At 43.7% G+C, this 15,290-nt stretch overlaps 1 protein-coding gene across 2 annotated transcripts in view; it reads left to right on the plus strand.

Moving 5' to 3' along the window:
* Window positions 1–15,290, plus strand: part of ctnnal1 (catenin (cadherin-associated protein), alpha-like 1) — a 50,809-nt gene that overhangs the window by 21,766 nt on the left and 13,753 nt on the right. For both annotated transcript variants that reach the window (XM_084563253.1, XM_084563254.1), the window contains exons 2-5: window positions 7,453–7,642; window positions 12,626–12,813; window positions 13,556–13,675; window positions 14,980–15,069. In XM_084563253.1, the coding sequence (XP_084419379.1) occupies window positions 7,453–7,642; window positions 12,626–12,813; window positions 13,556–13,675; window positions 14,980–15,069 (588 nt within the window). The remainder of the gene's footprint in view (window positions 1–7,452; window positions 7,643–12,625; window positions 12,814–13,555; window positions 13,676–14,979; window positions 15,070–15,290) is intronic.

Raw genomic sequence — 15,290 nt, forward strand, 5'->3', positions numbered from 1 at the left:
AGCAGCCAGCCCCGTCTGTCTTTGCATCAGCGAAGACCAGAACAGAAACTTGTCTATTTCAAGGGTACCACAGTTCAGCTCCAAAGGCAAAAATAAAGTCTGGAAAACCTCCTGGAGAAATCCACGAGGATAACGCAGACGTTCACGGTGTCCTTCCGGGTGCAGTTCTCCTTGTAACAATGATCGCTTTGTGCTGTAATTGCCTGAAATGAGACCTGGAAGTATTCCTTTCCCTGTTTAACAAAGTGATCCACATGCTGTAGAATTTATATAACGAGAACCACAAACAGAAAAATACCAAGGTTTTCACAGATGAAGACTTTAAACTCAGAACAAACTCAAGTCAGATAAATTAATGCTGACGGTCTCATCTGAGCAGCAAGTAAACAAAACCGAGATTCATTTCTCTATTTCGTTATTTCTTTTAACTTCTGCCCAATTATTTCTGTCCGATATTCAAAAAACCAAACACAAGCATACAGCAGTACTTCAGCAAAATAAATACTTTTATCTGCCAACACTTGCTTTTGTAGAGAAAATATGAACTGTGCTGCCACTGTAAATGGACTGACATCCATGAGTTTGATGCCTGATTGAATATGGCGTGAGTAACTTCTAATCTAAGCTCCACATTTAGTGTGTTTGCTTTTGAAAAATATAAACTTTTCGTTCTTGGCTGAAGCTTGTCAGCAGGCCAAGTCAAGCTTAGGGACAACCTCAGACATGAATAAATTATAAGCAAAACGAAAAAGGCAACTGGACTTTTAGTTTGTTGAAGACATTTCACCACTCATCTGAGTAACTTCTAAAGAATAGGTGGGAGCTGGGTTTTAAATACGAACATCTGTGGGTGTTACCTAAACACTAAAAAAAAATTTAAGGATCGTGCCAAAACTGAATGTAAAAGAGCAACAATGATCTCAAAAATTCATTTATTCCTTTTCTGTAAACTCTTGTCCTCTAGAGGGTCGTGGGAGGGCCGGGCTTATCCCAGCTGTCATTGGGCGAGGGGCAGGGTACACCCTGGACAGGTCTCCAGTCTATCACACAACCGCTCACCCCTACTGCCGGTTTAAAATCGGCAATTAACCTTACGAGCACATCTTTAGGAAGAAGCCGGAGTACCCAGAGAGATCCCACGCTGACACAGGGAGAACACGCAAACTCCACACAGAAAGACCTAGTCGGCTGATGGATTCGAACCCAGAACCTTGCTGTGGGGCATCAGTGCTAACCACCACACCCCTGCGCCGCCCCTCAAAATCTCAACAAAGTACAAAATGGGAACGTAACCAGTATGGCACATCAGAGGAATACTGGCAAGGAACATTGTGGAGATGAACAACCAACTTTTTCAGCAATGATGATTTTCTTTTTTGTAATTTACTCGTATAGAGTTTTCTCTGTAATTTTCTAATATGTCAGAGGAAAATGTGGATGCCTCATCCTTGGGTTAAGCCTTTGCGTTAAGTTACCTGGTTGTTGGTTTGCTGAACTGTTAGCCAAGGTGACTTCTAGATGCCTACAGTGTTCTCATGACTTACGGCTGATGTTGTCCCTTCAAACGCCAAGCATGTTGTGTGTCATGTGAATGGAGCAGCAAATACCCCAATTGTCAAAGGGTCAAACTGATAGGGCAGGAGCAAACAATCATGCAAGCTGGGGGAAAAAAAAAAGCATAACTAAATGAAAAACATAAGGGATCCTTTCAGACTCGTCAAAAGCAAATTGAATGGGTCCTAAAACCAATACCAGTACAAGCATACCGCTTGCCAATCACAACCTCTACAATGTGCGTTCAATAAAAGCTCCACGTTCAGCTTGTTCCCTCTCTCTTTAAACTCGCTGCTCTTGCTTGAAAAGTCTTCTTGATCTTTAAGATTGATAGAAACTTGCTGCTGGAGAAGAGGCTGTGAATTGATCTGATTTGAGCAAAGCCGATCTTTCCACCACAGCCACACCCATTTATCTACACATTTACACCATTGCACAAACCAAGAAAGTGAACGGGGGAGGGAGACAACCGAGCAGAGAGAAGGAATTAAACCGAAACTTCTCTGAGCTTTGTCATTCAGTGAAACTCACCATGGGAGGCAGCCACAAATGTTTCCAGCTTTTGTTATCCCTGATTTATAGTCCGCCACTGTGTCCTTGAGGTGTTACTCGAGATTTCCTGCTAACCAGTGAGTGGAAGGTGGTTGTGTTGTTGTGTTGTTCCAAGTAAGAGGTTGAAATGGCCTTGTAATGATCGCCTAATTATGTGCAACGACAGGACGAGAGGTGAGCGGGTGGGAATTGACTGGTTGTGTACCAGGGGAGAAACTAATAAGAAGAGAATGGACAGGTTCTGATGTTCTAACGGCAGTGAAAGCTCCTGTTTGTATGTCTGTGTGTGTGTTCCAGTTTCAGATTTGTCCCAAATCAGCCAAGTCAGAGATGTTGATAAACTCCTAATGGTGATGTAAGGGAGTAATGGGGACAAATGGGTCACTAAACACCACCATGCACATTTCAACCTGACTCCACACATTCATGAAATTAGATGGAAGGTTAAGCTGATTTTCCTCCACAGCAAAACCCTCTGTATTCGAGCCAGTATGGCACAGGGGACTCGACCCCGAGCAGGAGGGAGCAGGCTGTTCAGGCTGTCGAGCTATTCAGCCCCCCCCCCCCCCCCCCCCCCTTTCCGTCAATAAACAAATCTGTTCTGAGTTCTGACTTTGCATCTAAAGCGACATTTCTGCTTATTTAACAGGTTTCATAGTGTTTAAGCCCTTGGTGGAGTCCTTGGTTTTAGAGGCTTTGGGCCTGATGCTGCTTGGTTGCTTGTGCTCATTGGCATTCAAACACAGCTGTAATGCACCAGAGCAAAGCCAACCTCATATAGGGAGGGTTAAACAGACATCGGACAGTGGCGAGGTACACCGTAAACTCATAAGCTTAGGCCTTAAGGCAGTTTCAATGATTGAGCAGCAGCCTATAAGGAATAGAGCGCGATATTTTATTGGTAGTGACATTTAAGAAGCTGTTTCCATGAACTGTGTCTCTGGAGTTTTCTTCCAGTCAGACATATGCATTTACATTGTGTTTTGTGTATCTTTAAAGTCTAATACATTCATTTAAATGAACAAACATCCTCATAAAACATTCAGAAAACCATATTTTTTTTAATCCTACATTATTCACATCCATCTGGCACTCCTCCTTTGTTGTTATTTACTGCGTCCTTGTGTTCATGTGTCATGCAGAAAAGCTTCTCCACAGCCATTCCATATGGAAGCAGACATAGTAGCGGAGGCTAATTTGAATATTCATGGACCTGCACGTCCTGAACAAGGCAAAGGTGTTGCATCTACGCGATTTGAAGGTGTGCAAAGATTATTTTCATGGGGGGAAATTAAATTTTGTTGAGCTCAGATGAGTTTTTAGGGGTTTAATCAGTACTAGGAGAGGATCTTCAGTCAGTATGAATACCCAGTCCTGAAAAGAAACCCTAATTTTCAGTTCTTTCACCGACACATGCGAAATGGATGTGCACTTTCCTCTCTTCACAGTCTCTCCACACACACTGACAAAAGTTACTTTGAAACATACACAAACAAAGAGGCCTCTCTTCTGCGATGGCACTGTATCAATATTATGCTTTCTCCACCCTGCTCTGTTCCTGTTTGCACAGCCCAGTAAATGTACCCACCTAGTAATCCCTAATGGAGGAAATCCCAGGCAGTGGTAGCTCTCCACTCTCTCTTTGTAATTCGCTGGGACTTTTGCCTCTTTATTTGTCTTTCACAGACCCTCCCTGTCAAACTTGTTAAACTAACTTTGCTGTCCTCGGCTGTCGAAGTGCAGAAGAGGGCTTTTTCACACAGGAAGATCTATAGACAGGTGTCTTTCAGAGTCACATTTGACCCTCTTTTGTTTCTCTTTGTCTGTTTCAAGCAGTTTCTTTTTGGCACTTTCTCTCTCTGTCATCTCTCTGTAATCCTCTCACTTAGAGGTTAGCTTCCTCTCTCATGCCCTTACCCGCCCCTCTAGAGCCTTGTTTTTGAGTTGGTGCCAGATTCAGTGTTCTTTGTGTTTGTGTGCTGCTTTTTCTGAATCCAGACACGCATGCATGCACGGTGCATAGAAAAATGCAAAATCATGAATCAGAAATATATACTTTATGTCACAAAAAACAGTAATTAGGTCCGTTGTATAACATGAACTCCACCTAATGTTGAACAACAGTCTCTCTGACGTAGGTCTGAATCATGTGTCACAGTGCCCTAATTCCTTCTGTTCGGCTGCATAATGTCCAGCCAACCGGCGTTGGTGTTTTCTACGGAGTATCCTACTCTGTGTGGATGAGTCACTGAAAAACACTGGCCTGGCAGGAAAGGAAGTTTAGATAATGGGGATAATGCGAGTGGTGCATAAAGTGATGCATCGAAAGAAGGGCTTTATCTGCACTTCAGGGTCAAGATCTCGCAGCAGAACAATAGTGTGTCGGAGAATGGAGAGCAAGGGGAAAAAAAGGCTGTTTGACAAGTAACAATTTCTCTTAGCAAATCGGAGAAATGTGGTGATCAGATGGAAACTGAGGAAAAAGAATAAATGTGTGGGAGGTTACAGTATTCAATCATGTGTTTTGTGTCAGCGAAGCAGCTTCTCATCAGAGCCGCCGCTGTGGCTCATAATATGATACTGATGTACAGTACACACACATTACAACTCCAGTGTTTCAGTGCGCCCTTGAGCACCTGTTGTGGCCTTCATTTACTTGATGTGAATGTGGTTTAAGGACTCGGAGACATAGGAACACGCATTCTGTATTTACACCGATCGGGCGTAACATTATGTGAATGTCTCCCTTGTGCCTCCAAAACAGTTGTGACTCATCAGTGAATGGACATGGACCTTCTGAAGGTGTCCTGTGGTGTCTGGCAATAGAAGGTTGTTGGTGGGGGCCTTTGGGTCCTATGGGTTGAGGGGAGGGGCCTCTGTGGATCAGGCTTGATCCAGTGAATCCCACAGATAGGATTTAAGAGTCATTACCAGTTATGAACAGTTTGAGATCTAGTGAATTCAGAGGTCAACACCTTGTGCTGTTTTTCATGTTTTTTGTGTTGTTCCTGAACCGTTTTTGTGTGTGTGTCTGTGTCAGGCTGCATCCTGCTGGGGATGGCTGCTGCCATCAAGGAGTGTCATTGCTATGGGGAGGGGATGTCTGGTCTGGTCTAGGTGGGTGCTACATGTCTAAGTAACATCCACATGAATGCCAGGTCCAAAAGTTTCCCAGCAGAACATTGTATTGTCATAAGATGGTCGATGATATTTACGTCTCCTGTCAGTGGTCATAATGTTATGCCTTACCATTTAAATTACCACTTATTTTACCACTGCCATAGGTGCCTCCAAAGAAAACAAAAACAGACATCTTTAAGATGAAATGCAGCAATTTTAAAATCTGAGCTTGTATAGATATTTCCTAGCTGTTCACACATATTACATTGTTTACCTGTGCCATATTACAAACCTATCGCGGTACATATTTGCTATGCAGAGCAAATTCTCTGCAACACCTTTAGCGGTGCTAAACATGTTGTCAGAATCATCCTTTGCAGCACAGTGATGCTTGAGGAAGCTGTCAGCGAGCATGATGAGTGACGAACAGTTTAATGTGGGTCACGTCTCGCAGGATAGCAGCTCAGAGAATTTGCTGAGTCAACCTAATTTTGGCTTTGGTGTTGTGGCACAAAGGAGGTTTAAGGTCCAAGTGTCGTGCACAAGGGAGAAAGTATTGCATAACAAATCGGCGTCTGAATGAGGACAGTTGCTTAGTGACAATCTTGTCCTTTTTTGTCCCCCTGTGAGGTGCTGATCTTTAACCGAACTGTCAAATTTCCATGACATCTGTGGTTGAAATGGGCTTTAATCTTTTATATATATCTGAACACACTTCAAAGGGTTTCATTCAGAGCCTTTTGTTGGTGAGGGGGATAAAAAAAAAAAGCCTGCCGTGTTACATTCCTGTGTCAGGATGCGGCTCGTTCAAAAAGCCATCTGAGCTCAGCAGAACCAGCGTGTGTCCTGGAGCCCACAAAGACTTTACTGTAAAAGATTCCCCCACTTGGACCACCTGCAGCCGTGGACCAATTAAAATCACCACCCACCACTTCCTGACCCAAATGCTTTGGAACACACACACACACCGTCGGTGACAGACACACACTCACAGACACAATGATAACAGCTGGAGAGAGTAGAAGCAATCAATGAATAATTGATGATAATTGGCTCTGCCCATTCATAATTGATGCCGTCAATTACCACTAAGAGGACCCACCTGAGATCCATGCGTGTGTTTTTCCGTGTTCCCAGCAGTGGACTGTACTGTAAATGTCACAGAGGGCATGTGTGCATGTCCCAGCTGCCGTTCATCTTTCACATTTGATGGCGCTCTGTGGGTGATGTTGGGCTTTGGGTGCGTGTATGTCCTAGGTAAACCAAACCCAAAATCTCCAGCGACTCCGCTAGCCCAAACTGTACAAGCAAGCGGAGCGTGGGTTGCGCACTCCATTCATTTTTGCTTAGTTATAATAACAGCATACTTTCACTGCCGAACAAGATGCTTTCATTCTAGTTTGGGAATGTGCAACTATGCAGCTGCATGCATCTGGTTTTCCTTCCTCAGAAGTTTAAATGAGATGACGTCAGATCATTCAGATACAGAAATAATGTAGTGCTTTTATATCCTGTATTTGTATTGCTATTATACACCGATCAGCCACATCATTAAAACCACTAACAGTAAGTAAATAACATTGACCATCCTGTGACAATACAATGTTCTGCTGGGAAACTTTTGGACCTGGCATTCATGTGGATGTTACTTAGACATGTACCACCCACCTAGACCAGGAACAACTCAGAAAACATGAAGAACAGCGCAAGGTGTTGACCTGGCCTCCAAATTCACTAGATCCCAAACTAATCAAGTATCTGTGGGATGCACTGGAACAAGCCTGATCCACAGAGGCCCCTCCCCTCAACCCATAGGACCCAAAGGCCCCCAACTAACAACATCCTATTGCCACCACAGGACACCCTCAGAAGGTCCATGTCCATTCTCTGATGAGTCACAACTGTTTTGGAGGCACAAGGGAGAAATAAAGAGTATTAGGAAGGTGGTCATAATGTTATGATTGATCGGTGTTTATGTTCTGGTGCAAGTTTTAGAATAATTAATAGAAGACCATTATCATAGACCCTCACAACAAATTTAGTAATTCATTCATGTGATGGTGATGGAGTTTACTGAAAACAGGTTTTGGGTTAAAAAGAAGTCAGTGATTCTGTATTGCATCCAATTTTATAACAGATCCTCGATTTGTGCTTATTTAAAAAGCAAAAGAGAAGCGGGTGACTTCATTTTAATTTTTTTTCTTTTGCCTCCACACATTCCTGCAGATCACCACCCTGATCAACCACAAAGACAAGCCGAAGAAGTCCGAGCGCACCCTGGCAGCCATCCACAGGGTGGGCCAGGCAGTGAGCGTGGCAGTGGGGCGTTTCGTCGCCGTCGGGGAGGCCATCGCCGCGGAGAACCAAGAGCTGAAGGATGAGATGGGTCAAGCCTGCTTCGAGGCACGCAGAGCAGGTAGGCATCTTTGGCTGGACCTCGTTAGTGCTTGACATTTCACTGAATCGCTGCACTTAAACTTAGCACACTGCCAAGTGATTCTCTTTCGTCGGAGTAAGGGGTGACACCTGTTGTGTGTTTTGCTGTGGCGAGAAACTCGTCTTCCTTCACAGTGTGTTTTCCTATCGTACACATGGTCATGGCTTCGGGATGTTCAGAAACTTGCGCTGAGGGTGCGATGACCTGGTCAGCCAATAAGGTGTTTTGTTAAGACAAACTGTGACAGTTTCATGTAGCACCAGGCGTCACCTTCAGGCTTCACAGTGTTATCCAATTTCAGCAAATTTTCGATTAGTCTGGAAAACCTGGCTGTCAAAGTGTATTAAACCAGAGGACCTCCAGAGTGCTCTAAAGACATTGTTGTTATTAGGTTGGAGGTAGGAAAAAAAAAAAAAAAAAAAGCTGCTGCACTCAAGGGTGCTGTGTAGCAGCAGGAGGGAAGGAATGTGTGTCTATGCCGGCTCAGAAAGCAGGGAAGAGGAGGGTTGTTGGAAACTTTATGCATTAGACTACTGGAGAGATTGGAGGAGTTTTCCTAATATTCAGTTCCTCAGTGACAGCTTCTTTATCATGCAGAGAAACATTTCTCAACCTGACCCAGGGTTGAGAATTGACAGGGTCTCTCTGTTTAAGTTTCTCTCCATGTCTGCATTTCTACATTTTCTACTTGCTCTAAAACATGCAGATTAGGGAGTGAACTCGAACTACCCAGTACAGAGTCTCCGTCTTCCCTGAGACGTGCAGTCCGAGAGTCTCCTTTGCCCCGTGGACCTGAATTTTGAATCTTATGCTTCTGCATCGTTCCTGCGCCGTGGCCCGATGCGCACCGTTTCAGAAATGTAATTGCACGTCTGCGACAGCGGAGATGGCAACAACTGTGATTGATCCAAAATGTGTTCCCTTGACCATCTCTCATCTCTCTCATCGGCAGACAAGCATATAAACGCTTGCTCTGTCTCAGCCGATGCCCAGTGCTCTCCCTTCACCTCTTCCTTTCCTGCATTGCGGTGAAAGTTGGGTCAACATTTATTAGCTGCAGCTCCAACACGATCTGCTCGGCTCCATTTGCTCAGACCCGAAAGCTCATGGCTGCAGAGAAGAGCTGCACAAAAGCAACGGCATATGCAAGATGTGAATAAATGTGAAAATATCTTTCATAGCTAAGTAAAATGGTTTCGTAACTGAAATGGCTCTGAATGAATTGAAATCAAATCGAAGGAGTTTAAGGAGAGGTGACTACCGATGAAGGAACAGGAAAGTGAAATGAATTAATTTTGTCAGGTTTTATTGAGCCTGAGAAATAAGGTGATGGTTTTGTCAGAACTTATTTTTTTTCTCATTGTTTCTAAACTTTCTTGCGCAATGATTAAGACGCCATCATCGCCGCTCCGTGTCACTCCCAACTTTCTCTCAACTCTTTATTTAGACAGCTGCCCCCACTTGCTAGGTGTAACTTCTCTTCATATCTGCCAGTTTGGTTCTTATCAGACAAAACAAGGCCCTCATTTAGCCTTCTACAGAGCAGGCTGGATACAGTATCGCACTGGATAAGATTTTAGACAAAACACCGTGATAATAGGTTTATGTAGGGGGGAACCAGCTTGTGTTGCAAAGCGTTTAATCCCCGCACGGCGCTGATTTGTAAAGACGGCTAAAACTCAGACAAAGCGAGCACCGGTGGGAGGAGGAGAATGGGCTGATGAGAAAATTTGTGCGGATAGGTGAAGTATATGTGCGCAGTGTGTGGACGCGCGTTGCCCACGGTGACTAATTTATTCCAGTTCTCACTTTTCTCTCGGGGAGGGAGGTGTTTTAGCAGTTTCCTGTTGCACTTTTCCTGACCGACACTGTACAATTGTTCCTTGATACAAAAAAAACCTCTTTGTCTGTTTTTCTTTTTTTTTTTTTTTGTCTCCATTTTTTTAACAAATGATGGAGACATCTTGCGGGATGAAAAAGAAAGTCTTTAAATTTTTTATTATTTATTTTTTTTTAAGTCTCCAAGAGTAAGAAGGGCTAGTTAGTGAAGGATTGACATTTCTCTAATACCTAGCTGCAGGGAGAGTTTAATCAGGCAGGCTTCAGCCTTGTGCTCTATAATGAATGAAATAAAAGCAGGCTGAAAGCACTAGTTTAATTAGATGCTACCCATCATCGGAGCAGTGGGGCGATCCAATGAGGCAGGTCAGCGAAGGCAATCTGTGTTAGATCTCTGTCTCTGTCTGTTTCACTCAGTCTCTCTGTGTCATTCTCACATTCATGTGCTTTCTGTCTCACTTTAGAGTGGTAGCTAGTAACCTCGTAGCAGATATATCTGGTGAACGTCACAGATGAAGTGCAATGAATTAGTAAAAGTTAGTTTTCAGTTATGAATGAGTCTTCAGCAGCGCTGTGGGACACATGCTTTGAGCTAAATGCTAACATGCTTATTTGTAGCTAGGATAAATGTTCACAATCTTAATTTTGCATTTTTGACAAGCTAATTAGCACTAAGTATGTCTGTGGCTGGTGGAACAGTCTCCACTCATGTGGTTCAAAAATAGTTTCCAAGGTGCATAAGCTAGAGTACTGGACAAATTCATATCAAGCCGTGGCCTCGGAAAAAATGAAGCTAAAAACTCAAATGGCCACTAGAGACTGGCTCAATAAGTCATTAAAATGCTCAACTTCCCTGCAGCCTGTTACCAAAAAACAAACAAACCAAAAAAAACAGAACAGTTTTAGTTTCTATAGCTAATTTCTCCATTCGTGACAATGGTACTGGAGTGAATTGTATTCAATGTTTGAATTGTATTGACGCTCAAACATGAATAAGTATGGGCGTCATTAAGGGTGTGGCCCTTTTGAGTGACAAGTGGGTGTTGTGGGTAGCTATCAGCCTACGCATCACTGGCCCTTTCAGCCTTGCTCATGCTCCACCTCTTTGCCCATTTTTGGATTAGCCAGTAGGTGGGCGGAGTCAGGCACTGCCAAGATGGCGTCAGCCAAAAACTCCATGCTGAGCTTCAAAACCACTCTTCAGGAAACGGTTTTCTCCCTATGCAATACCATGTAGAAAATGCTTATAATTTAAAAATAATTTCTTATATGTAATGGAAGAAAGAAATTACACACTGCAACTATAGGCCCTGTGAGGTACCTTTGTTTTACATCGATGTCTATGAAGCTCTACACTCTCGTTCTCCCAGGGAAGAGGGGAGAGTTGGTTCAGGCCTCTGTTTTCCACTCTGGTGGGGTCATGGGGGTTTGTGCAACATTCTCTGTGAACCAGGCCTCAGTGTTTTAACTGGTTAGCAGAGCTGGCACTGAAGAGCAGCCTGTCGGATGCAATCAGTTTGTCAGTGCTGCTTCTTTTAAAGGACCAGCCAAACCAAACAGACAGCCAGGCCGGGCTGCATGAGCTGATAGCGACCTGTCTCCTCTGCCCCCGTTTTCCCGAGCTCCTTCTCTTTGAGATTTCTCTCTTCCACTGTCTTGTTCTTATCTCTGGACATTTCCCTCTATTGGAGATTTGTTATAGGGGAAAAAGAAACCCCTGTACATAAACGGATCATAAATCATTTGTGTATTTCTGTGAGGGCATGTTCAATGTGTGCATGAATTTTCTTTGGCATGTTTGCTAAATGTGTTCGGTTACATAAGTTTTGTACCTTAATATTGGCTCCAGGAAGCATGCAGGATGTGTCTGGGTCAAGTCGGCATTGCTGCCGTGCCATTGTGCTGTATATAGTACTGTTGAGTGTCATCACATTCAGAACGACATGTACTCCCAGAGGTGAAGAGTAATACTCTAGAGGGAAAATGTCACGGTGGAGTTTTAACTAAGGAAGCATTTAATAAATTATTAGTTAACTGTCCATCCTTCCATATTCTGCCTCCTATCTGGGTACAGATCTCATTGACAGCGGGCAAAGGAAAGAAAAGGGGCCACAGAGGTGTTTCTCCCCAGGCACATCCCGTAGATCTTTCTGTTGGGACCCCTAAGGCGTTTCCAGGCCAGATAGGATGGGAAAAAAAAAAAAAACAGCCAGCATGTTCTGGCTCACCTGATTGTTATCCAAAAGTCTTCAAAGCCAACCAAATCAATTTTAATCAAGCTTTTGCTTTCACAGAAACTGTCCATCTGACTGGCTGAAATCACTTCATCTGACTTATAGTGGAGTTAGAAGTCTAAAAAAAATGTTTGTATGACGTAAACTCTTTGCAGTTATAGGTATTTATCAGCCCAGGTGTGCTGTAATTGCAAAGACTCACCGGGCCACTTCATTAGGTACACTAGTAAAAACGGTTATGGTATTCTGCTTTTGTTCAACATAACAGAGAGAGAGCTGTTGATTCAACTATGTTTTCATTGTGGAGGCTGTGGTTTGTGGTATTATCGAATTGTATTGTGTTGTACAGACACATGTTTGTATTATTTTGGCAACCCCACTGTAGACGATGGGCTGGGCTGTATAAGAGAAACACTGTTGTGTTTAATCCAATCCAGTCTGACGGCCACGACCACAGACTACATCCTCCAAAGTGATCATACGTCACCTTTCTTGTGCTGTTTGAACAGTAACTGAATATTATAACAGCCAAGAAGGGGGATTTAGTCAAAGACCGTTATATCATAATGCATTCATTTTCACTAGCGTACCTAATGAAGTGGCAAGTGAGTGTATAGATACATACAGTACAGAGCAGCATATAAAGGGTTAAGAAACTGTGGTGTGTGGACACAAGATTAAGCTGGACTGTAATGAGCTGTTTGTAAAACAAGATCTTAAAGAAACAAAGAGAGAGAGAGAGATCTGCTATCAGCTGAGCTTTTAATATCAACACACCCAAAAAAATTTGGTATCTGCATCTGTCTTGGGAGAAAAAAGACAAACGGGCACACCCAGCTTAATGAATTTTCCATTACTGAACCAAACTGTTTTCTCTCTCCTGCGGCAGGCGATGCCATAGCCCAGCTGACGGACGTGGGATCGGCCGCGCCGCCCCCGTCCGACGGACGTGTCACGGTGTTCAGCGACAGGACGGGGATGGTGAAGGCCGCGCGCCTGCTCCTCTCCTCCGTCACTAAAGTCCTGGTCCTGGCCGACCGCATCGTCATCAAGCAGATAATCACGTCACGCAACAAGGTGAGAGACGTGCAGGTGTCAGGCGGCGCTGTCTTTAAACCATATCCATAAGTTCTCTTGCTCTCATACTGATCATACATGAATTCACTTGCAAACCCCTTCCTGAGTCCGTTATTTCCTAATAGATAAACTCTGGCTCTCTAAAGGAGTGCTCTGGAGGTAATTGAAGGGAAGCAGCACATTTAGCTGCCACATAAAAACACAGAGCCAGAGACTGTCTCTCCTCATCGTACCTGGCTATGCTCTTAGCCAGACAGGGTGATATGGATGGAGCTGTGGACTGAGCCAAGAATGGAAACAGGGGGCCTAATCATGACTGGTTAGCCTTGTTTGTACAGACAGTCGACAGCCCCCTGTTCTCCATTACTGGCAAACACAATTACATCTCTTCCTCTTCTTTGTATGTCACGGATAAAAGCTGCTGCGTTCGTGCTGCCAGCTAGCGTGCCCTCAGCATCTAAATTGGCAGCTGCATGGGCTACTATTAACTAAAATGCAGGTTAGGAGCTACTTAATCTGATATCAGTGATACAATTATATCACATCAATTCTGCAAAAGGAGGAAGCGGAATAAAGGAAGTTGAAAGTAAAAAATCATAATGAAACCTGGCACACGTCGCTACTTTTATTCTTGGTTCTGTTGCACAACAAACATTTACTGCTATTTTAAACTGCTATTTTTAGGCATCAGAAATACACCGTCACTAAGCTCACGTGGCCACTGGCCCTGATCTCTTTTCAGGTTCTGGTTACCCTGGACCATCTTGAAAGAGTCAGCACCTTCCAGGAATTTGTACAGATTTTCAGCCAGTTTGGCAACGAGATGGTGGAGTTTGCTCACCTCACAGGAGACAGACAGAACGTGAGTAGCATGCGGAGAAACGTTCTCTCGTTGCCCGCTTGGAGGGCACCGTAACGATCAGCTCGCTTTAAAAGAAACTCTCACCAAATGAAAGCACTGCAGATGCACTGTATGTCCCGTGGTTTATGAACACGCAGTAATTAGCCTCTTCATTTCTGGCTCATCGGAAAAAAATAAAGTGTTTTTGTTTATTCGTGTAGATATAATCTGCCAAACGGGGATTTTGTAAACATGATATTCTGAATGTGCAAGCAGGTGGTGGAATTAGACTTTGAAACCTGCAGTAACCGTGAATGTGCAGGCAAACTCGGAACAAATCAATAATTCAAGCATCAAATATTTACACTTACTAAAAAAGATTTTAAAATGAAGGAACACAGCATTTTCTGGCTTCTTTGGTTTCTCTGTGTCTGGTTCCATTTTTCCAAGATATATCTCAATCCATAAAAGCAATGCAGAGGTCAGTTCTGACTCATATTCCTGCAAGACATCACGATTCAGCACTGATATGAACTATCATATATAAAGCAAATTTGCAAAACAAAACTTTTGCTCAGCGCCTCAGAAAAGAAACCCCCAACTTAGGGGTTCTAACTTTGTACTGTCAAAGTCTGCTAATCCTGCTTTGATGCATACATTCTGCTTCTGCAGCTAAAGCGCTTTGCCTGCAGAAGCTGGTGTAAAGTGCAGCGGTTGCGGTATCTAGACAGGATGGGAGGATCGACCATCCCTCTTTCTGAATTTCACCGGGCCTCGTGTTTTGACACGCACATCACGTCTCCCTCCAGCGCCCCTCGTTGCTGCTAACGCTCGCTCCCCTCGTTTGCCACCCTGTTTTTTTTTCTTTATCTTTTTTTTTCGACGTTTTCACTCCCCCTCATGCGCACGCACGCGCGCGCGAGCACCGCACCGCTTTAGAAAAATCTACCATCTTCATCTATTGAAGCCGAGCGAGCGCAGAGGCAAAAATAATGACAGATAATCACATCGTCTTTGTAATCTGTGGCGAAGTGCCCGGAAAGGAGTTGATTCAGCTGCCTTTTCCAAATCCTGTATCTACATAATTCAAGCTGTTTGCTTCTGTGTGAAATACACAGCACATCTTCTTTTCTATTCCGGGAGCATCTCTTTCTGTTAACCTTTGACGTTTCACGTGTGTAAACTTGGATCTGTGTTAAACTCATACCAGCATGAAATAGATTTTTTTATATTCATGTCCATTGGACACCTCTGAGAGTTCTAAGAAGCTGTGACTTAAGCAAATCCACCCATTCACTCATTACCATCTGATGTTTGTGCTGCAGGACTTGAAGGATGAGAAGAAGAAAGCCCGCATGGCAGCAGCCAGAGCAGTGCTGGAGAAATGCACCATGATGCTCCTCACAGCCTCCAAGGTAAACTGCTAATGCATCAACTATGAACCTCGGGGCAAGGGTTATGGATTTTGCCCGGATCAAAGTTTTAAAGCCTTCTCAGGTTCCTTTAATTTCAAGATTTCCAACGTGCTTTATTTATTTCTGTTTTTTTTTTTTCTTTTTTAATCTGTGTTATTCCTCAAGTCCAAGCCACGTGATCATAAAAGAAAGTGAATGACCGCGGCCGAGAAAGCGGTAAC

This window comes from Chelon labrosus (assembly GCF_963514085.1).
Source record: "Chelon labrosus genome assembly, chromosome: 16".
In the NCBI taxonomy this organism is placed as follows: Eukaryota; Metazoa; Chordata; class Actinopteri; order Mugiliformes; family Mugilidae; genus Chelon; species Chelon labrosus.